The sequence below is a fragment of the Malania oleifera genome, chromosome 1, assembly GCF_029873635.1.
Source record: "Malania oleifera isolate guangnan ecotype guangnan chromosome 1, ASM2987363v1, whole genome shotgun sequence".
NCBI classification, from domain to species: domain Eukaryota; kingdom Viridiplantae; phylum Streptophyta; class Magnoliopsida; order Santalales; family Ximeniaceae; genus Malania; species Malania oleifera.
The window spans coordinates 129,640,668-129,661,366 of record NC_080417.1 but is presented as its reverse complement, the minus strand read 5'-3'; the positions used below and the strand labels follow the sequence as shown (position 1 = coordinate 129,661,366).

The window sequence follows — 20,699 nt, the reverse complement described above, 5'->3', positions numbered from 1 at the left end:
CCTGATATTAAAATTTGAGATATCTAATATGAAAATACTAAACCCTAACATATTTTTTGACTCTTTTATAATCATACAAAGTATTATAGAGATAATATCTGTGTATGCTTAGGAGATTTCTTGGATGATTTTAATTATTATGATCTAATTAAGATAGAACAACAAGAACTACTTAAATGAACACCTAACTCAAAAAGACATGCCATTTATAATGTATAATCTTTATCAAATTAAATGGCCACCTAAAATATCTAAATATCAGTTTTTATCAATTTGAAAGTTATCCATTAAAAAAGGTTGTTTTTTTCTTTTCCTTTTTAGTCTTTAAACAAGAGAATTAATCACATTTCATATGATGTATAACATAACTATCCCCTTAAAGAAGATGAAATTTTTTGTAATGTAGTAGTCATTCATTTTTATAATTTTGACATCTTCTGTCGTATAATTAATTATAACTTATATATTATAATTAATTTAGTTTTAAGAAGAAAAAAAATTCCATGAATCAAATATGCCATCATTCTAATTTTCTGATACCTTTATAAGTGCACACACTAAAATATTCTTTCAAGACAATGAAACCCAATCACGAGTTCAAACGATTCACGCTCCCCACTAAGGAAACGAGGGTTCAATTCTCCGGAAGGCTGAATTTCTCCAAAATTTGGAATATATATGAGAAAAATAAATCTTTAAAAAATGGTTCGGCAGTTTAAATATAAACACTAGCATTAATATGATATATCAAATGCATCAAATTCAAATTTTGAAAAAGAAAAAATGAGAAGGGACACATGACATAAGACGGCCTAAATTCATCCAACCTTTAACCCACAAATGAAAAATTATTTTAATGGCAATGATGTGATGGGCGCTCTTGCTAGTGTCAATGGCCAGCATTGGCCTTAGTACTTGTAGGTGCAAACGGCGACAATATTGAAGTGGTCGGTAGCAACTTCGATAATGGATCCTACTTACAACATTTTCGTTTATTATTTGGGAACAACAAATGCTGATCAAGTGACAATTGTCAGACAGCCAAGAAAGAGAAACTTGCCCCATTTCAGGGTGGGGGGTGATAAATGACAAGGTGTTTGGTAGGACAGAAAAAAGTAGAATGGTAAAAATAACAGTGTAAAGGAAAAAGAGGAGGAAGAGAAAAAAAGAAATCATTATTTGGTTGAATGGGGAAAAAGAATTGAAAGGAAAAATATTAGATTTCTATCACCTAAAGCAAGTCAAATTTCTTTTCACACTCATCTCTCACGGGGAAGCAATAAAAAGGATTTTTATCCTTTTTTTCCTTCCATCAACCTTTCATATTTGGCTCAATCATATACCCTTTCACACATTCTTTTCTTTGGCTTTCCCTCCTATCAAGCAGAATGTCCAACACAACCATGCCAATACCTACCAAAGCACATCAACCATTGCAATCACCTCTTTTTACATATCATGAAACATGTGTTGATGTACTCTAAAAAGGTCCATCCATAAAACCTAGGTCAATCAGAACACACATTGAACAATGCCATCATAATACAAAGAAGATCAAACTCCATCCATATTACCCCCTTCATATAGCACAGTGTCAAGTTCAAAACACTCACTAAAGCCTCAAAATTAAACCCTATCATTAGAACATATGCAACAGGTCAATTATCCTAACACACGTGTAAATGGTGGGAAACCCGGGTAAGAGGAGAAAAGGAGGAAAAGCCGAGCTGTTATAACGTCACTCACAGAGAGGGGACCAATGTCCAACAAAATTGTACACACAATGGGCTACACTCCTTCAAATGTTGAAACATGGAAGAATCAGATGGGGGAAACTTGTCATGTTCGTATTCTTTTAAGCAGTTTGTACATGCCAAACACATTCTTCTGCTGCCAGAGGTTGGGGATGAAGAACGATCGGTACATGGGAGGGGAGAGGTCCCTGTCTAGGTAAGGCAACGCCGCAACAACCTAAAAGGACATAAAAACACACTATAAATAAAATTTAAAAAAACAAAAAAAAACAAATGATGTATATCATTCTGTGGAAAACTTGTAATATAAGACAGCTTAATTTTTAAAGAACATTAGAAAAACAAATGCATTCGCACTATGCTTAGGATTCAAGACACGGATTTGGAATTATATTCCATTTTGTCTAATTCTACACAAATTCAAATTTAACTCCATGTATTTTAAATAGGCTAAATTTTGAACTACAGGAAAACTCTAGCAAAGTGTCTTTAACATTTTTCAAATCAACAATGCAAACATGCTTCTGAAATATAGATCATAAACACATTTAAACCGTTTGAAACCTGAAAAAACAATGAAAAAAGTGAACAAAGTATCGCAATCACAAAATGAAAATTTAAGTTATTATATAATAATTTACATAATTGTTAAACTTTTAATACATAGAAAATACATAAAAATTATACTAATGGGTTTACATGATTCAAAATGTAGATAGTTAATCATCAAATCAAAGATAACTGGGTAAAATATAAATGAAATATAAAATAACTAAATTGCAAGCTGCATGCGCATACGCACAAATTGGAAAATTCTATACTAATATAACAATAAAATAATATAATTTAATCGCGACTACTATAATATGTAACATTATTTCTACATTTTGTAAATAAAAAGCATGAGCTGCAGATGGAAGCAATATAGAGTAGCTAAAGTCCAGCATAAAAAATGACACACAACAACCGACCAAGCATTTATGGTGCAAAAGCAACAAAAAAAATAAAAGGTAATGCATGAAGAAAGGTTTTTAGCAATTGACACAACGTAAACATAAAGAGAAAAACACAGGGATGAGCTCCTAAAATAAAGATTAGGCTTATTATTATTGGCAATTTGGCAGGTTTCCAATATGGCAGAACAGGAATTTGTAGTATTTAGTGAAAAGATAAAATCCTTCATGGCAATAACTAGGGTACTCAAGTTTTCTTAATACCCTCAGGGTGTCTAAACAGGTATAGATAACAAAACTATACAATCAAATAATTGCTAAATTTCATATTATTAAAAAACAATGTCAATCACAGACTGCCCTCAAAATAAAATTTATCAACTACATTTAACAGAGTCTCAGATACTCACTTAAATTGTACCCTTTCTTCTCACCTACTTATGGCTTCTAATTTTCTAGAATTCTGCAACTCAAATTTGTTACGTAATAAATCAAATTGTTAAATTTGTTCTGCAATTCAGGTGTGAGTGTAACAGGACTTAACCTCAACTTCATAAAGTAACCCAAACAAAAGAACATGATCAAAAACTAAACTAAATCATATCAAAATTAGCAGTGCTTCTACAAACAAAAACATTATACAGTTTTTTTATTCTAAGAGGATTTTAAATACTACAATTTATTTGGTCTTCAATGAATGCAACAGCAAATAGCAACTTTCTTAACTATGTTATATAGCAAATATGAACCAGTTCTTGAAAATCGATATATATTTATTACTTGCACGCTTAGAAGCATTCTCAAACAAACTTCAATCCAATTTTTTCCTCAACATCATATACGGAAATTATTCTAAAAAACTAATAATTTTATTACTCACAACCACACCACTCATGGGCAACAAAGGTGGAGATAATGACAAGTACATGTGTGTGTACGTAGGCACAGAGAGAGAGAGAGAGAGAGAGAGAGAGATTTACCTCCCACGTGGATAAGTCACTCCCTCGAGAAGGGTAAGGCCGTTGAAGCTGTAACTCAACAAGGAAAGTACAAGCTTCATGATCTCGGAGCTGTAATGTTGGTTTTAAATAGTGTTTCAGCAGGCCATTCACAAAATAATTAAGGGGAAAAAAGAACGTGAGTTGTAAAGGCAAGACATGTGAGCTAGTTAAAGGGAAAAGGCTAAATTACATATTGCTCATCCGATGCCTTGTTTTTGTCATTAAAATAAGGCGGTGCCGCTGAAGTCCCACCCAGTGAAGAATTAAATGGGAATGGAAGGAGCCCTCTGAACCCATCATCAAGCCATCGAACTTCAGCCACATAATCAGGAATGAAAAACGATGACGGGAAGCGGTGCCATTCACTTCCAACACAAACTACAGAGCCTGCATTATATGGGAGGCCTGAAAAATCATATAATTTCTTTATATCTGAAAAAACAATATTGGGTAAATGTACGTCTACATTCTCTGTATTCTAAGAATTGTTTGTCCTTCTTCCTCTAGTTTTTGTGGTTGTTATCATGTTGGCATAAAAAACAAGGCAGAAAGTTGGATACATTTGCAGGCTAGTATAAATTTCATGATTCAAGAATTATTCCACAGCAGAAATAATTAGGAGGTGGGAGCTAATCTATAATTATAGGAAGACAAAAAAGAGTTTTCAATCTGCATTTTTTGCTCATTGTGTTCCAAATATATATATATATATATTTGTAAAAATTTCTGTTGAAAATAAAATTTTAACTTATGAGCAGTTCCATGACTACCAATAAACACCCATAACTCTCCTTAGTTTTTGCGCGCACACTGCATAGTCTTACAACAATTTACAACTACCAAAAACCAAGAAGCATCTGTCCACAGCTAGTTAATTAAGAATAAAGCAAAGACGTTACACACGAAATGGCAGTGAGGAAATTCCAGGAAATTTTTTTTTCTTTTTTTTTTATAGTTCTAAATGAGAAAATTTCACCCAAAACATGAATAATAGTTCTCATAAAAAGAAATTTGAATTGACAAAGCAAAAGAAATACATGTTAGAATACAAAACAAGAGTATGTTGCCATTCACAAGCTAATTGAAACTTTTGGAAAGATTTAAAAATATTTTGAAAATCACTGAAGAACAGACAATATGAACACACAATTAGGCACCTCCAGTCCAGTTCAATTGAAAATGCATCAAGAACACAAGTGCATGAAATTCTATTAGAAACAAGAAAACTCATTAAAGAAAGTGAATAAAATGAAAGGAGCAAGAAGGCATGCATTCTGAGCAACATGGTATCTCCCCCTAAAAACATATATAGTGTTAAATTTTTAAATATGGTTATTAGCTCTTTGTTGGAGGGCCACCCAAGGTCTTTATGGCTCAATTTACATGGTGCCATGGACATCCATGGTGCCTGGAGTAGTCTAATTTATAACATGCACCAAACTGATCCAGAAACCACATAATTGCACACAGACGCAAGGGACATGCACAGGTGCACATACATTGAAACATACATACATACATACACACACACACACACACACACACACATATATATATATGGGTGTGTGTATTTACACACACCAAACCAATGCATAATAAACAAGCCCCCTATAGAATTCACAGGAGCTGGTCACAATTCCTTCCCTTCTCTCTCAGGATCAATAACAGCCACAGTAGCACTAAACACAGGTTCTCACCCATTCCGACATCTTCATGGTGCTCTAAGTGCTTGTAAATCTCCAAAGGAGCACCATAACCATTAATCAAGGAAAATGTACGAGCATGGGAGGCGCATAAAATCATAGCGAGTACCACAGGTCGAAGACATTTGACTATCTGCATAGGCAAGGTGAAGACAAACCTTGATCAGCAGTCCTCATTGAGCAGGAGAAACTCATAGGAATATGACCAGCTAACCTTTACTAGAAGAGAAGAATCACTGGGAGTATACTTGTCTCGGAAAAAATCTGGAAAGCTCTCGATTACGGCTGAAGCAGAAACACAAACAAGTGGGTATATTGGATACAGAAACCTGCCATTATAGTGAAAAATAATAATAAATAATCATTTACACCTCTTTAAGAAAGACATTCCTGCAAAATCAATTTAAAATATTGAAAAATTCATTCTAATAAATAGGAAAGCAAGTGAATTAAGTAATTCTAGCTGGTGCAAAGGCAGAACCCTAAGTCCGTGCTACAATGCAAACTTTACCAAGCCATCTCACAGTTTTAAGATCTTCCTAAAGATACTATATTGGTACGGCCTGAGCAAAGGAATGCTACTGCTTATTTTGAGTTACGGGCCCAAAGGCACAACATGAGAAGTATAATTTTTGCACAAGGCACAGCCTTGGAAATTCTAATCCAGCCCAGCCAATGATGCTCACAAGTTTTAATTTTTTTTAAAAAAAAAAATTAAAAAAATTTATAGATATTTCAATTTTAATTATATTTGAATTCCACATGCTCATTTTAATTTAATTTTAATTAAAAATTATCTATAAAATGAATGATTTAATCCACAAAACTTAATTCTGTATATTGAAGTATTGTGGCCATAGGGCAAAACAACTGAAAACCATATAATCTGAATTTTAATTTTTCCCAAAAACAGCCCAAAAAAAAAAAATCAACAACACAAATAGAAAACTAGAAACATAAAATAATGCATTGGTGTATTATGTTTCTTATTGTATAGAAATAAAATCACAAAACAGAATATAGATATGATAGACATGATACCAAACATACCCTAATTTGTGGTACCATAAGCTCAATGTTTGCTGGCCCTATTCTGGGTAAGTCTAAGCCATGCCTTTGGTCCTTGAAACAGTAAATGGCTCGGTTCCTAAGCCACACAACAACAAACCAAACCTTAAGTACCAGTAGGTGGGATTGACAGCATGAATCCTTCCAATTTACATAATGGCACTTTCTTCCAACAATTTGAGGGCTATTAAATCCATATTTACTATTTTATTCCAAGTTATTTTAGGTCTATCCTTAGCCCTTTTGGTAACACTAACCAAAATTAGCTCACTCCTCATTGATGCATTATTGGCCTACTTTGCATATACCCAAACGAACTAAGCCGCCCTTCCTTTATCTTATCTTCTACAAGTGCTATGTTGTAACTTATCGCGAATAAGTTTATTCCTTAATTTGTCATTTTAACATTATACCACTTATCCACTTTAACATTCTCATTTCGGCAACTTTTGCTTTTTGGATATTTGTTTCTTAGTTGCTTTTTGGATATTTATATCGTGCTAACTTTCCTTTTAGTTTAGAGGATATTCTAGGATCACACAACATGCCTGAAGCACTTCTCCATTTTATCCAACCTGCTTTAACTTTATGTATTACACCTTTCTCAATTTCTCCTTCAGTTTGCATAGTAAACAAAGGTATCAAAATTTATTAGTCCTATTAACTTCTTGACCAAGTGTAATCTTTTTTCTAATATTCCTACTAGCATGGTTGAAATTACATTCCATATATTCAGTCTTATTTTTACTTATCTTAAAACCTCTAGATTCTAAAGCTTTTGCGCATAATTCTAAGATAGTATCTACTATAACCCTAGTATCTTCAATCAAGACAATATATACCATAGAACCTCATTTTGGATACCTCTAGTAACTTCATCAATAATACAAAAAGATAAAAGGCTCAACGCAGATAATATAAACCTATTGTCATGGGAAATCCCTACGTTCTCCACCTGTAATCTTAACACTAGTCATTACTTTATCGTACATACCCTAAATGTCATCGGTATACTTACTACATATACCTTCTTTTTTTTTTTCTTTTTTTTTTTTTTATAACCCACCATAAAACTTCCCTACGTATCTTATCATAGGCTTTCTCTAAGTCAATAAAAATTATATACAATTTCCTATTATTTTCCCTAAATTTTTTACATTAATCTTCTTAAAGGATATACAGCTTCTATAGTCGATCCCCAAGGCATAAAATATGAGCCCTCATTCTAACCTCACTCTATGTTCAATAACCATTTCCCACAATTCCATCATATGAATCATAAGTTCTATTCCACGATAGTTATTAGATTAAATGCCATGAGATGGGGTTAATTGTTCACAATATACACTGGATCTGTCAGATCAGCAGCAACCTTGATGTATCTTGGCATTACATGATAACATTGCGCAGTCATAGATACCATGAGAACTTGCACATGTTATAACCCCAAAGATATCAACTTTTCAGAAATTTGATAGTCATGCTTCTCTAAACCATGTAGTTTCAAGGAGACTACTAAGGCATTCTTCACAGTTATGGAAAATGATTTTTCTTGTTCAAATTCAAGGGAAATAAGTCAAATAACTTCCATATAATCATAAAAAACACTTCTAGAAACAATGCAAAATACATATCATTCTTTTGCAGGGGAATCCAAACTGAATTTCTCTACAAGAAGAAATAAAAAATCCGACATGTTAAGGCTAGAATATCAAACCTTTCTTCTTTGTGCGGCTGCAAGGACATGAATCCCAGCCAAATATAAATAGGTGCAACCACGACCAGTAGATCTGGGGCATATTTCCTCTTCACAATTGGCAAAATAGCCAAGAACAGTAAAGCAAAAATGAAACAAAAGTTGAAATTGTTAAATCCATTCCTTAAATAATACAATGCCCCTTCAGTCCCGTATAGATGACTCTCACCGCCTCCTAAGACATTGTATACCAATAAATTCAAAATAGACGATGTCCACCTTCTATAGTAATAGTAGTCAACAAGAAGTGAGAATATCTGTGAAACATCCAACACACACAGTCACACACACAATGTGATGGCTAATTAATCAAAATAAAATAAAAGAATGGGAGCAGAATTTATGGCCATTAAACATGAGCATGGGCCAGGCAGCCTGCCCAAACCAACTGTCCAGGCCAGATAATTGGTAGGCTTGGACAGAAAAAGAGGGTCAGTAGGTGGACCTGCCACAAGTCAGCCAGATCAGTTGCCAGGCCAGGCTGAGGTTCAACTAAAATACTCTAGCTTGGCCTGAATGTACCTACATAAGTTGCCTTGAACATCCCATCAAGAAAAAGGAAAAGAAGAACATAAAAAGATCTGGGAATGAAATCCCTTTGCCCTCCCCTCTCCCTCTCAAGTCCCCAACTCCCTCCCCTTAACTCTCCCATCCAAAGTAGAATGCCTTGTAAAAACTCCCCACTCCTTATCCTAAGATAATCATTTCCCATATCTCTAAAGAGGAGCATGATGACAGTGAGATAGCATCATGTTTAGAACTAACTTGCTTTCTGCAAGACGATCTCAAGGACTTGACTCAGAAAAGCGTGCAGATGCCACAAGATCACTAGCTTGGCTCTCACCACTTCCACCCCACATCATTGTTGTTGTCTTCGTCCCCTCCCCCCCCCCCCCCCTCCAAAAACTTTTTTGATAGAAAAGAAGAAATATTATTAAAGAATAAAGAATGTACCTATAAAAAGCAGCCTTCCAATAAAAAAGGAACAAAAGAAGAAAAAACACAATCAAAATAGCACAACCTTCCAATTTGTAAATCCGAAAAACAAACCCCCTTAAAACACCCATCCTGCGAAAAGCCCAAAGCGAACCCAAATACTGAGTCCTATCCTAATGCAAAGATGAAGACATCTATTTCCCCATAAAGATACAAGCATTCCACTCCAACCAAATAGCTCACAAATGGCAAAAATCCCACACTTCCATGACTCCAAACTATCTCCAATCCTGCCAAACCGCATAAAGAAAGTAGCCAGCAATCCTCCATCAAATGAGGAAACACCCAACTCTCCCCAAGCATACCAAAAAGCATACTTCCAAATCCTCCAAGAAAAACAACAATGCAAAACAAGATGAGAAACTGATTCTGAACTATTAAAACAAATCAAGCACACATCTGAAGATAAAGCCTTAGAAGGCTTCCTACTCTACATCAGATTTTTAGTGACAACTCTATTAAGAACAACCAACCAAACAAAAGCTTCAATCTTCAAAGGAAAATTGGCCTTCCAAATACAACCATAAAGCTCAAATGCACATTCATGTGAATCAAATGATCCAAAAAAGACTTACATGAAAACTCCCTCGAAGAATGAAGAGACCACAACTGAGCATACTTCCAACCAAAAAAATATGGACAGAAACCCCCACGCAAACCCAACAAGGCTGAGAGCTCATCCACATCCCTACATTATAGCATCATGGTTGGGGCTCAAAGCTTTAAACTTGCTCCCTCAAGCCAATCTCAAGAACATGGCTTTGAACAAATGTCTAGATGCAAACAAGATCACTAGCTTCGCTCTTGATGCTTCTGCCCCCATCATTGTTCTCTCTCTCTCTCTCTTTGTTGTTTTCTTTTTCTTTTTTGAATTTTGAGTTTTGATAAGACAACAAATAGACTTGCTCAATTCAAACTTGGGCAGGCCGGGGCAGCAAGTATAGGCCCAAGGCTGGGGCTGAGCCAGCCCTGGCACTGGTTGAAACATTTTTTATCAATCCAATGTCCAGGCCCATCCTGAACCTGACCCAACTCACCCAATGCTCAGGTATAATGGCCATTGCTACATTAAGGCATGAAACCCAAAAGATCAAATGAATTTTATGTATATTTGTGTGAACTTACAAGAAGAGCAACAGAAGTAACTGCCCCTGAAAGAAATGCTTGTTTAAATCTTCTAGCTAAAGAGTACAATGTGACAGGTAGAAAGGCCAAGATTGAGAATGGCCACCCAAGGATAACACCAGCAGCAGCAACTGAAACAGCCATAGCAGGCTTTTCAAGAAGGAATAATCCTGATGAGAGACTGATGGCATACATAGAGAATGAGCTCGGCAAGAAACCTGGAAAATGAACTCAAGACACTGGAGATTAGATAAATCTGAGGAAGAAGTAAAATTGCAAACAGTTTTTAATTAAGGAAAGGATAGAGAAGCTTCACAGTTCACATGACTAATATTCTACTCAATCACAAGATCATCATGCATTACCAGAAGCATTATAGATATAGTGGAAAGAATTACAGAGGTATACTGGAAAACAAAGGGATGAACAAAAAAATCCTACTCACTCGTGCTGGCAAAAAAACAACCACTGGTTAGACATAGCATTGCAAGTGCATAAGATGCAATGCGTTTTCCATACTTCCTGGAAAGTGCAACAATCAAGACGCTATCTGCAATTACAGAGAGAAAACCAAGGAAAATCCTTACAGCAAAAAATACTCTGACCTGAAACATTGAAAGATAATGATTTTAAGATCAGTGAAACAAAGAACGTTTGAAAATTGTACATAATTTTTTCTTAAAAAATCATGAGAAAAAATATATCATAAGCCATGCCCATATCTTACTTTCTCCTCACTGAACAACCAGGAAGCCGGTCTACCCACTAGTTCATGAAAGTTGATGTATAAATATGATCGAAGTGCAAAATGGGAGCTGCAGGAGGCATACATCAATAGTTAATTTGGCTGAGAAAATCTTCATAATGTTAAGTGGGAAAACAAGGAAAAATGAACTGCAGTCGGCTTGTTAAACCAAAGTTGCAAAGCTTTTTGTAGGACAAAAATATTAAAAGTCATTTGTTATGAGATTGATTTTAACCAGTTCTCTAGTTTAGACCAAATCCCCCAACACAGGCACTTCCCAAGTAGAGGAACTAAGTTGTCATGCAGTTTTTGGTAACATGAAGCATAGCCTCATCTATCTACATTGCATATATAAACATATATACATAAAAACATAGAAAATTTTAAGAATTGCTAGGCAGAAAATGATATTTAGAGCAAAACCACAATTAACAATGTTGAGTTTTTTATAAGTACACATACAATTAAAAAAAAAAAACTCAACTATGTATCAGCGGGTGTCGCACCTCCATATTACCCCACAACTGATGTCTCATTCAGCATTAAGCATGTCCATCTCTTATTTAAATTTTCAAATTTTATCTCCAACTGTCTAAGACCACAAAGAAAAAATCTTTGGTAATGCAGAAATGAAGGACAGGCTTCGAAGATTGCAATTTCTAGACAGACTTTTATTTCTTAAAAAAACTTAAAAAAATATATATAGAAGAAGAAGAAAGATCTAGAGGGATAGCTGCCAAGAGATAAAACTTGAGAAGACTTGAGGGATCATGACATATGTAAGATAATAATTAAATATTTAAATACGAAGAATTTAGGATTGTCTAATGGAAGATGGTGATTCATGTTTACCAAACTGAAAATTTACACTTTGATAGTCAAAGTCATTATTAAGCAAGCAGAATGCAATCTGCCCACCATCATTATTTTACCTCATAATAAAACAGGTTTGATGGAGCAACATTCATAAGTTGTTCTATAACTGCCCCCACATTACTCTGTTGGCCAGAATACAGAAAAATTGCTAATGATATAGTTCAAAGAACATAGACGGGCAAATAGTCTTTTTGCATATGCAGATTGAGAGTTTCACCTTGCCTTGTGACTATCAAAAACTGCCTTCCCAAAGTTCTATTTCCTTGTAAGTTTACCAAAATTAAACAAACCATCTCTAAGATCCAAAAATTGCAAAGTTACTTCATCAATTCAATCATCCCATTTCGAGTTTGGCAGGGATCAACTTATCTTTCCCTCCCACCATCCCTTTCTTTGTGGGAGTCATGTTTTGCAGCATTTGTAATAGCAACATTACACAGAAGACCAATTCCGCTAACGTTTATGGAGAACATAATCATCATTATAGGCATGCAGGGAACCACTCCATGAGAAAGCATAATTCAGTAAAATAATCAGTGAAACCACTCTAGACTCTTAATTTATATCATCTTGTAGACAAGGCATTTTAGGTCCACACGCACATTTACAACACTAACACATAGAAGCTCACTGGCTTACACAATGCTTCTTCTTCTTAGCAGAGAGAAAACTTAAAAAGCAAAAGGAAAACACCATCCAAATAGGATAAAGAAACTTAAATAGCAAGAAGAAACTTTGGAAACAAAAAAGCGTTTATCCTCCAAATTCAGTGAGAAAAAAACTTTAAAAAAGAAATAATTGCATCATCAAATGGGCATTTAATACACAAATATGCATGTACTCGAACGTCAGGTAAGCAAGCTAGCGCTTCCCCCACAAACAGAGAGAGAGAGAGAGAGAGAGAGAGAGAGAGAGAGAGAGAGAGAGAGAGAGAGAGATGTGCCTGTATTCCCAAGTTTGGAAGCCAGATTTGAAAAGGAGGTAGTGGAGAGGCTCCCAGTAATTGAAGACCTCATCACAGTCATGGATGATGTTGGTGGTCGCGCTCATGTACCTCAGAATCCCCAGAGACATCAACGGCAAGAGCCACCCCAACCCCTTGTCCTGCTCTTCCCCGCCGCCCGATTTCCCCGCCTTGTCCACCTTCGAGTATGGTTCCGCCCGCAGCCGCGATGTCGATGAAAGATCCGACGGCAGAGGTCGCCTCTGCCTCGCCGAAAGAGCCATACCCCCCGACCCTCTCTCTCTCTCTCTCTCCCTCTCTCCCTCCCTCCCTCTTCTGTAAAGATCCCCCTGTGTCTAGAAAGCACCCTCCGTCTCTGCGAAGTGCAGAACTATGCACCCTGTGATTCCACCTTCCTTAGTTGCAAAGTTATGCGGAACAGCGGAAGACCCTCAAATTTGAGTGCGTTTCGGGTCGGCCCAACAAAACTTGGGTCCGAGATCACGGGTCGAGAGAAACTTAGGACCCATTTAGTTCTGAAAATTATTTTAAATAGTTTATTTTTAATTTTTTAACAATTAGAGTTTAGTTAGAGACGTAAAATAAATTTTTTATTTTTATTTTTAAATTTTATAATAATTACAAAAAAAAATTACCTTTTCTCTATTTAATAATTATATAAGATAATATTTTGAATTATAAATTTTGAGATTTGAATATAAATTTATATACAATTTAGAAGAAATTTTATGTGTAATTTACACAAATTCAAGTGTAAGATTCAAAATAATGCTTACATATGCACAATAACAATTAAATCTTAAAAAATATTGTAAAAGATGTTTTCTAAATTTTTTACATAATTTTTAAAAATTTTAAAAAAAGTTTCATCCTTGTAATTATTTAAAAGTTTATAAATAAAAAATAAACTTATTTTCACATAAAATAGTACCAACACTATTATTGTTGTTGAAAATTTCACTAATTTTTTTGGAATTTTTTAAAAACTATAATACAAAATGAAAACTATTTTCCACTAAACGAGACCTTAAATTGTTTGGGAGGATCATAGTCTGTGAGACTTTTTTATCCAATAAAATCACTACAAATTGTGAATTTATATGGATCTCACATAAGGTTATGTGCAGTCCAATAAAATCTACAATTTTAATAATTTTATTAAACAAAAAGGTTCGATAAGAGGACTAGCATGGTTCTTTCGGAGGATTTAATTTTTTTAACATAAACAAGAAATATACTATTTAAAGAAAATATTTTTTTTGTCAAAAGTAAAAATGCGCTTAAAGGAAATGATATGTTACGAAGTTGATTATATCTTGTCCAATTATGTTGATTTTTTGAGTCTGATATCTATTTTGATGCTGACAAAGCATAAGGATCTTATGTGTGTATTTAGTATATGAACAAATTTATGATTCAGCACACATAAGGTACAAGAAAAATGGAAGCCCGAATGACTCAAAGAACATATCGTCTGACGTATTCCATGAAGAATCAAAAGAGCAAAGAAGAAGAAGACATATATATTATTTGATTTGTAAATGCAATTTGATGCAAACCTCAATCGACGCGCATTGAGACCCAACAAGCAATATTGGAATACTTGCCCACGAACTTTAAAATTTAGATTTTTAATTGAAAACTCAGACCCAACGTTTATAAATGAAACGTGAACTGAATGTATAAAGTAACAAATTCCGACCTAATGATTATAATTTAATCATGAACTGAAGGTATAAATTAACAAACCTCGACCCTATGATTATAAATGAATCACAAATCGAAGGTATAAAATTTGAAGGCCACAAGGATGATTCCTTGATAAGTTCACAAATTCTTTGAAGAACCAAAAGAATAAAAAAAACCTCATGTTTTCTTGATTTCTATTTCATGATGTCTTTGTTCTTACAATAAAAAGACTATTTATAGGCATAGCGTGGGAGACAAAGCATTAAATACTTCAAACAATTCTCAACAACTTGTTAAGACATGCACATGCAAGGAAACAAGTCTTACAAGATTACAAATTAAATATAAAGCAAAAGTCAAATGGAGGCCCAATTCCGTGTGAAGCCCAATGGAGCCGTGTGGGGACCACAAGGATCTAGGACTCAAACTTGCTTTGGCATATCAACTAGGGTCGTCATGCACCAAAAGTCTTCACATAATCCATGTGTACGCCCATCTAAGCAAGATCAACTACATCAAAAACTTGGATTAAGTTTATTATGTCTTCATCTTTTTTTGGGCCAAGCTTGGAGTGTCCCGTTTTTTAATAAGCCCAAATATCTTGAATCGGCCCATTAAGTGTTTCTTTAATCTTATTGGATCTTACTCTAGTAATAGGCTCAACTGGAACATGCAATGGATCCTTTAATGGTGTTTGTCGATTCTCATCATTCCCCCTCTCTTCAAAAGAATTTAACCTCGAATCGTCACCTATATCAAAAAGAGAAAGATTATAAACATTAAATGTAGCACTAATGTTATACTCACTTGGAAGATCAGACTTTTATGCATTATCATTGATTCTCTCAAGGACTTGAAATTGACCATCCCCTCTAGGTTGTAGCTTGGACCACCTACAAGCTGGAAATCTTTCCTTTCTCATATACACCCAAACCCAATCACTCGGTTCAAAGATGACTTGTCTACAGCCCTTGTTGGCTTTGGTCGCATATTGCTCATTTTTCTTCTCTATGTGTTGACGTTCACTTTCATGGCGTTTATTCACCATCTCAGACTTCTTTTGACCATCCAAACTAGACCTTTCATTAACTGGCAAAGGCAGCAAATCCATAGCAGTTAGTGGATTAAAATCATAAACAACCTTAAATGGTGAAAAATCAGTAGTAGAATTAATACTCTAATTATATGCAAACTCAATGAATGGCAAACTATCCTCCCAAAATTTCAAGTTCTTCTGAATTATAGTATGCAGCAAAGTAGAAAAAGTTATATTCACTACCTCAATTTGTCCATCTGTTTGGAGATGACAAGTAGTCGAAAACAACAATTTAGTTCCTAACTTTCCCCACAAAACTTTCCAAAAATAGCAAAAGAACTTAACATCACGATCAAACACAATACTCCTAGGAACACCATGGAGTCGTGCTATCTCTCTAAAGAATAAATCAGCGATGTGGATTGCATTATCAGTTTTATGACAAGATATGAAATGTGTCATCATAGAAGACCTATCAACAATCACAAAAATTGAATCCCTACCTTTCCTTGACCTAGGTACGTTTAAAACAAAGTCCATAGAAATATCTACTCTAAGGCGCACTAGGTACTAGCAAAGGAGTGTATAATCCATGTGGCAAGACTCTAGACTTGGCCTGCCTATATGTAATGCATCTAGCACAAACTCTCTCCACATCGCGTTTCATCTTTGGCAAAAAAAAATGTTCATGCAACATATCTAAAGTCTTTCTTACACCAAAATGAACTATCAAACCATCTCCATGTGCTTAACGTACAAGCAACTCATGCATAGAACTATTAGGCACACAAAGTCTATTCTCTCTAAACAAGTACCCTTCTAGTCTATAAAACTTACCAAACGCTGTCTTCTCACATGCTCCATACACACTAGCAAAGTCATCATCATAAGCATACAATTCCTTAATATATTCAAATCCCAGTAACTTTGCATTTTAAGTAAAGACAAGGGTATACCTTCTTGATAATGCATCAGCCACAATATTGTCCTTACCTTGTTTGTATTTGATTACATAGTGAAGGTCTCAATTAATTTCATCCACTTGGCATGCCTTCTATTAAGTTATGCATATTGTTAGGGGAAGCCTTTTTCAGGCTGAACTCATTTTGCTCATAAGTGTTTTTCATCATAAAAAATGGGGAGATTGTTAAATTTTTGAGTCTGATTCCCATTTTAATGGTGACAAAACACAAAAATCTTATGTGTATATTTAGTATGTGAACATGTTTACAATTCAACACACACATGAGATACAAGAGAAATGGAAGCCCAAAAGACTTAAAGAACATATCGTCCGACATATTCCATGAAGAATCAAAAGAGCAAAGAAGAAGAAGACATATATATTATTTGATTTGTAAATGCAATTAGTTTTTGGGTCTGTAATAATGCATGCTCTACATGATATGATGTTAAGCTTAAATGAACATAAACTGACCATAGGGAACCAAATATTTTCTGGAAAAACTTTTTATAAAAAGCCATACTCATAACACAACAGGTTTGAAAAATTTTTGGGCCAAAAACAGGACTAAACTCAAATTTCTATTAACCTCGGTCGACCAACCCTCCAATGCTTTAAAAGCCTCAGTCGACCAACCCTGTATTTTAGCTTATTTTATAAAAGCTCAATTGATCGGCCAAATTTTTACTGAAAATGCCCAGTCGATCGACTATCAAAAGTTTAGTTGACTAGTCATCAGAACAGCCGACCGAGTCTCCATTTTTTGGAAATTGCCCAAGGCCAATTGACCAATGGTCTCCCTCAGTCGATTGATGTTATTTGAAATTTGAATTTTTGCTGAAGCTCAATCAATTGGCGCTGTGCCCAATCGATTGAACCCTGCGAGAATATGAATTTTGGCTTAGGTCAGCCGACCGAGCCTCTCTCGAGTTACAAATTTTTTTAAGCGCAAAATGTCATTATTTTTTTAATTAAATAATTTTAAAATAACAAGCGTGTTCCTTAACGATCAGATTTTTGGAAAGTCTATATATAGTCCATTCCAAAACATGATTAGTGCTTTTGATTAGTCAAAAATTTCTCTCAAATATTTTTGGCATTTTATTTTCAAAAGCCAAAGGTTCATTCTATTCTTTCATTGCAAATACATTTTTGAAGTTCATAAAATTTAGCTTTTTTCCTACACTTTGTTTTTGAAAATATTCTTTTGGATAAAACATTTTTTGAGCTTAGATGATTAAAGGAGCTTTTATTGCATATCTTTGTTTTCACTCATCTTTTCAAAACAAGAGTATATTTACACTCTTTTACTCTTTATCTCTTATTTTAAAAAATCTTTTTGGATTAATTTTAAAAGGCTTAAGCACATATTTACACTCATATATATGGTGCTAGAAAAGCCTTATTACATGTGAGCTTTCATATATAAATATCATTTTTGTAAAAATCATTTGAAAGCAGAACCCTAAGATCTCCTACATTTTTATTGAAAAATATTTCTGGAGAAATATTTAGTAGGGTTGAATCTTTGAAGTTTTTATCATATACATCTCATTCAAAGATTACAAAAATTATTTTGAGCAAATAGCTCATTATTCTATCGAGCATTATTTCATATCATTTTGAGAGTACATATTAGAGCTTTCATTGTGTACATCTCTGCTTATTTTTAGATGCATTTATTTGTATAAAAATTGTTACATTTATATTCCCCGCATGTGGTATCGTCGGAAGAGGAATACACCATCTATAAGGTGTACCTGTTTGACTCTAGTCCGGTTAGATGAGCTGGAGAGACTTCATCCCGTAACAAGGAACCAGTTTGGCTTAGCCTGGGTAATTGAACTAAGGAAACTCCGCCTTGTAAGGAAAAGTGGTTGTGGCTTAGCCCCGTAATTGAGCTGAGGTGACTTCGTCTCGTAAGGAGAATTGGTTGGCTCAACCTCGTAATTGAGCTGAGGAGACTCCACCTCTTAAGAAGTATTGAAACCGACTTCTGCTCTGGCCGTTTAAGTGAGTAGGTTAGTGGAATCTTTGGGAGTTTGTCCAAGGTGAGGACGGAAGTAGGATTGGCCGAACCTCGATAACAAATTTTGTGTCTCTCTATCTATCTATCTCATTTATGTTCCATACTTTAAATTCTATACATGTAAGCTTGTTCTTTTATTATTATAATTATTTTGCATATACATATTTAATTTAAATAAGATATGTTCCACGTGTATATTTGCATTCAATGAATAATCATTTCACATACATGTTTTAAATTTTAAATAGGATATGGTGTTTGTATGCTAATATCTTATCTATTGAGAATGCCATATTTTTTTTAAACATTAGTATACTTGATTATTTGGGGGATTTGTGACTGCTTCGAAAGACCCTAAGTTGTATAATTTTGGTTGCGGTTTAAAACTCAACACACTTAACCAAATAAGAAATTTTTAATACTTAATTCACCCCCTTTTGGAATCATATCATTCCTGTCAAATTCATTTTGGTAAATGAATTTGTAAACTGATTTTACTTGCACATGGTGTGATACATTTTTAAGTGCCAACCTAAATCATAAAAGCAAACAAATTATTTTTTTATTTGAATTTAAAATTAATTATTAGATAAATCTATTGCCACTCTATTTTAGAAGTAATTTTAATTTTTTAATTCAAATAACAATTGATATTTCATTGAGGGCTCTTTGTGATAAATATGCACATTCAATATGTCATGATATAAATATATTTATACTATTTTAAATATTGTCATAAATATGCATATTATCGTAACATATAACTAATATATTACTTTATAGAACAAAAGTTTTATAATTATTAACCTTTTTTAATAATAATTAACAAAAATATTTATTTAATATTATTGAATATTTCTAATTATCATTTTTATTTAATATTGAATAATTTATACATTAATTTATGCTGCAATCTAATTGGGTTATGCATTTTGTTTAATGTCAGTGCATCATATGAAAATACTGTACGAATTTAGTATTACCCATTACAGTGAGAAGCTTATGACTTGTTTAATTACGTAAAATAGCTTTCATTTTTTATTTTAATTTTTTAAATAAATAAAAAGATTAATTATGATTTTATTTTTATGAAATTTGTACAAAATAAATGAAAATAACAAATTGTTTTGACATTATTTATACATAAAAATTATTTTATTCTTATTTTTAAATTTTAAATCATTAGAAGATGTATTTTTATAATTTTTAAATTTTATATAAAAATTTTAAAAAATATTTTTATTATTTTTCGATTTTTAATTCTTATTTTATGTATGAAACCATGAAATATGGATCTAAAACTTTAATTTGTGTGATTATGTATTGCGTTTCTTTTAAATTTACACAAATTCAAATTCAATAAGTTCATAATCCCAAATCTAAATAATAAAAATATTTATATATTTTTCATATTTAAATAAAAACTTTTTCTATACATTTTTAATAAAAATATTAAAAAAAATAAACTAAATTTTTTACAATTCTTAAGAAAACTAAAAAAAATAAAAAGCAGTTTTCCAAATAATAGGCGCCTTTAGGTTTTAGCTTCTCTCCTCATTGCGCTGGCCTCACCCCATTCCTCCACGCAGCCGGCGTCGAGACTCTCCGTTCATGCAAACTCCGGCAATCCCAAGGTCCTTCACTCCTCGACGAGCTGCTCTCCTAAATTAATTGGTTCACCACTCACACCGTAGTTTCTCCATTAGATCGACCACGGCGAACCGCCGAGGAGGAGAAGGTGACACTCGACGGCAGCGGCAGAGGAGGAGGCGGGTAGGATTGCCGCAGATGCATGGTCTGCGGACAGCGGCTGGCCGGGGAGATTTTTAAAATTTACAAAATTACCATTACATATCACGAAAATTACAGTTGCGCCACCGCTTATCCCCATAAAGCTATAAATTCAGACCGGCAAGGTTGGCAACTCCTCACCGTTGCCAACACGCAACCGACCTCTGTTTCTTAGTTCAATTCCGGATCGGACACTCACAATTAACATGATTTATACATCTTAATTTTAAGGATTTTTGAAACCCATAA

General features: G+C 34.0%; 1 protein-coding gene across 2 annotated transcripts; it reads right to left on the bottom strand.

Moving 5' to 3' along the window:
- Positions 1 to 1,540: 1,540 nt before the first annotated feature.
- On the bottom strand, positions 1,541 to 13,351 carry LOC131146543 (dol-P-Man:Man(6)GlcNAc(2)-PP-Dol alpha-1,2-mannosyltransferase). Of its 2 annotated transcripts, none has more exons than XM_058096195.1 (10): positions 12,921 to 13,351; positions 11,084 to 11,171; positions 10,802 to 10,961; positions 10,357 to 10,574; positions 8,197 to 8,492; positions 5,626 to 5,740; positions 5,406 to 5,544; positions 3,899 to 4,113; positions 3,688 to 3,777; positions 1,541 to 1,971 (listed from the first exon to the last, which is right to left on the bottom strand). In XM_058096195.1, exons 1-10 carry the CDS (start codon positions 13,202 to 13,204, stop codon positions 1,840 to 1,842), a joined length of 1,737 nt encoding a protein of 578 aa, XP_057952178.1. In that variant the 5' UTR covers positions 13,205 to 13,351; the 3' UTR covers positions 1,541 to 1,839. The 2 variants fall into 2 exon arrangements, with proteins under 2 accessions (XP_057952178.1, XP_057952186.1); XM_058096203.1 differs by having other exon boundaries at positions 3,899 to 4,095.
- Between the last annotated feature and the right edge of the window lie 7,348 nt (positions 13,352 to 20,699).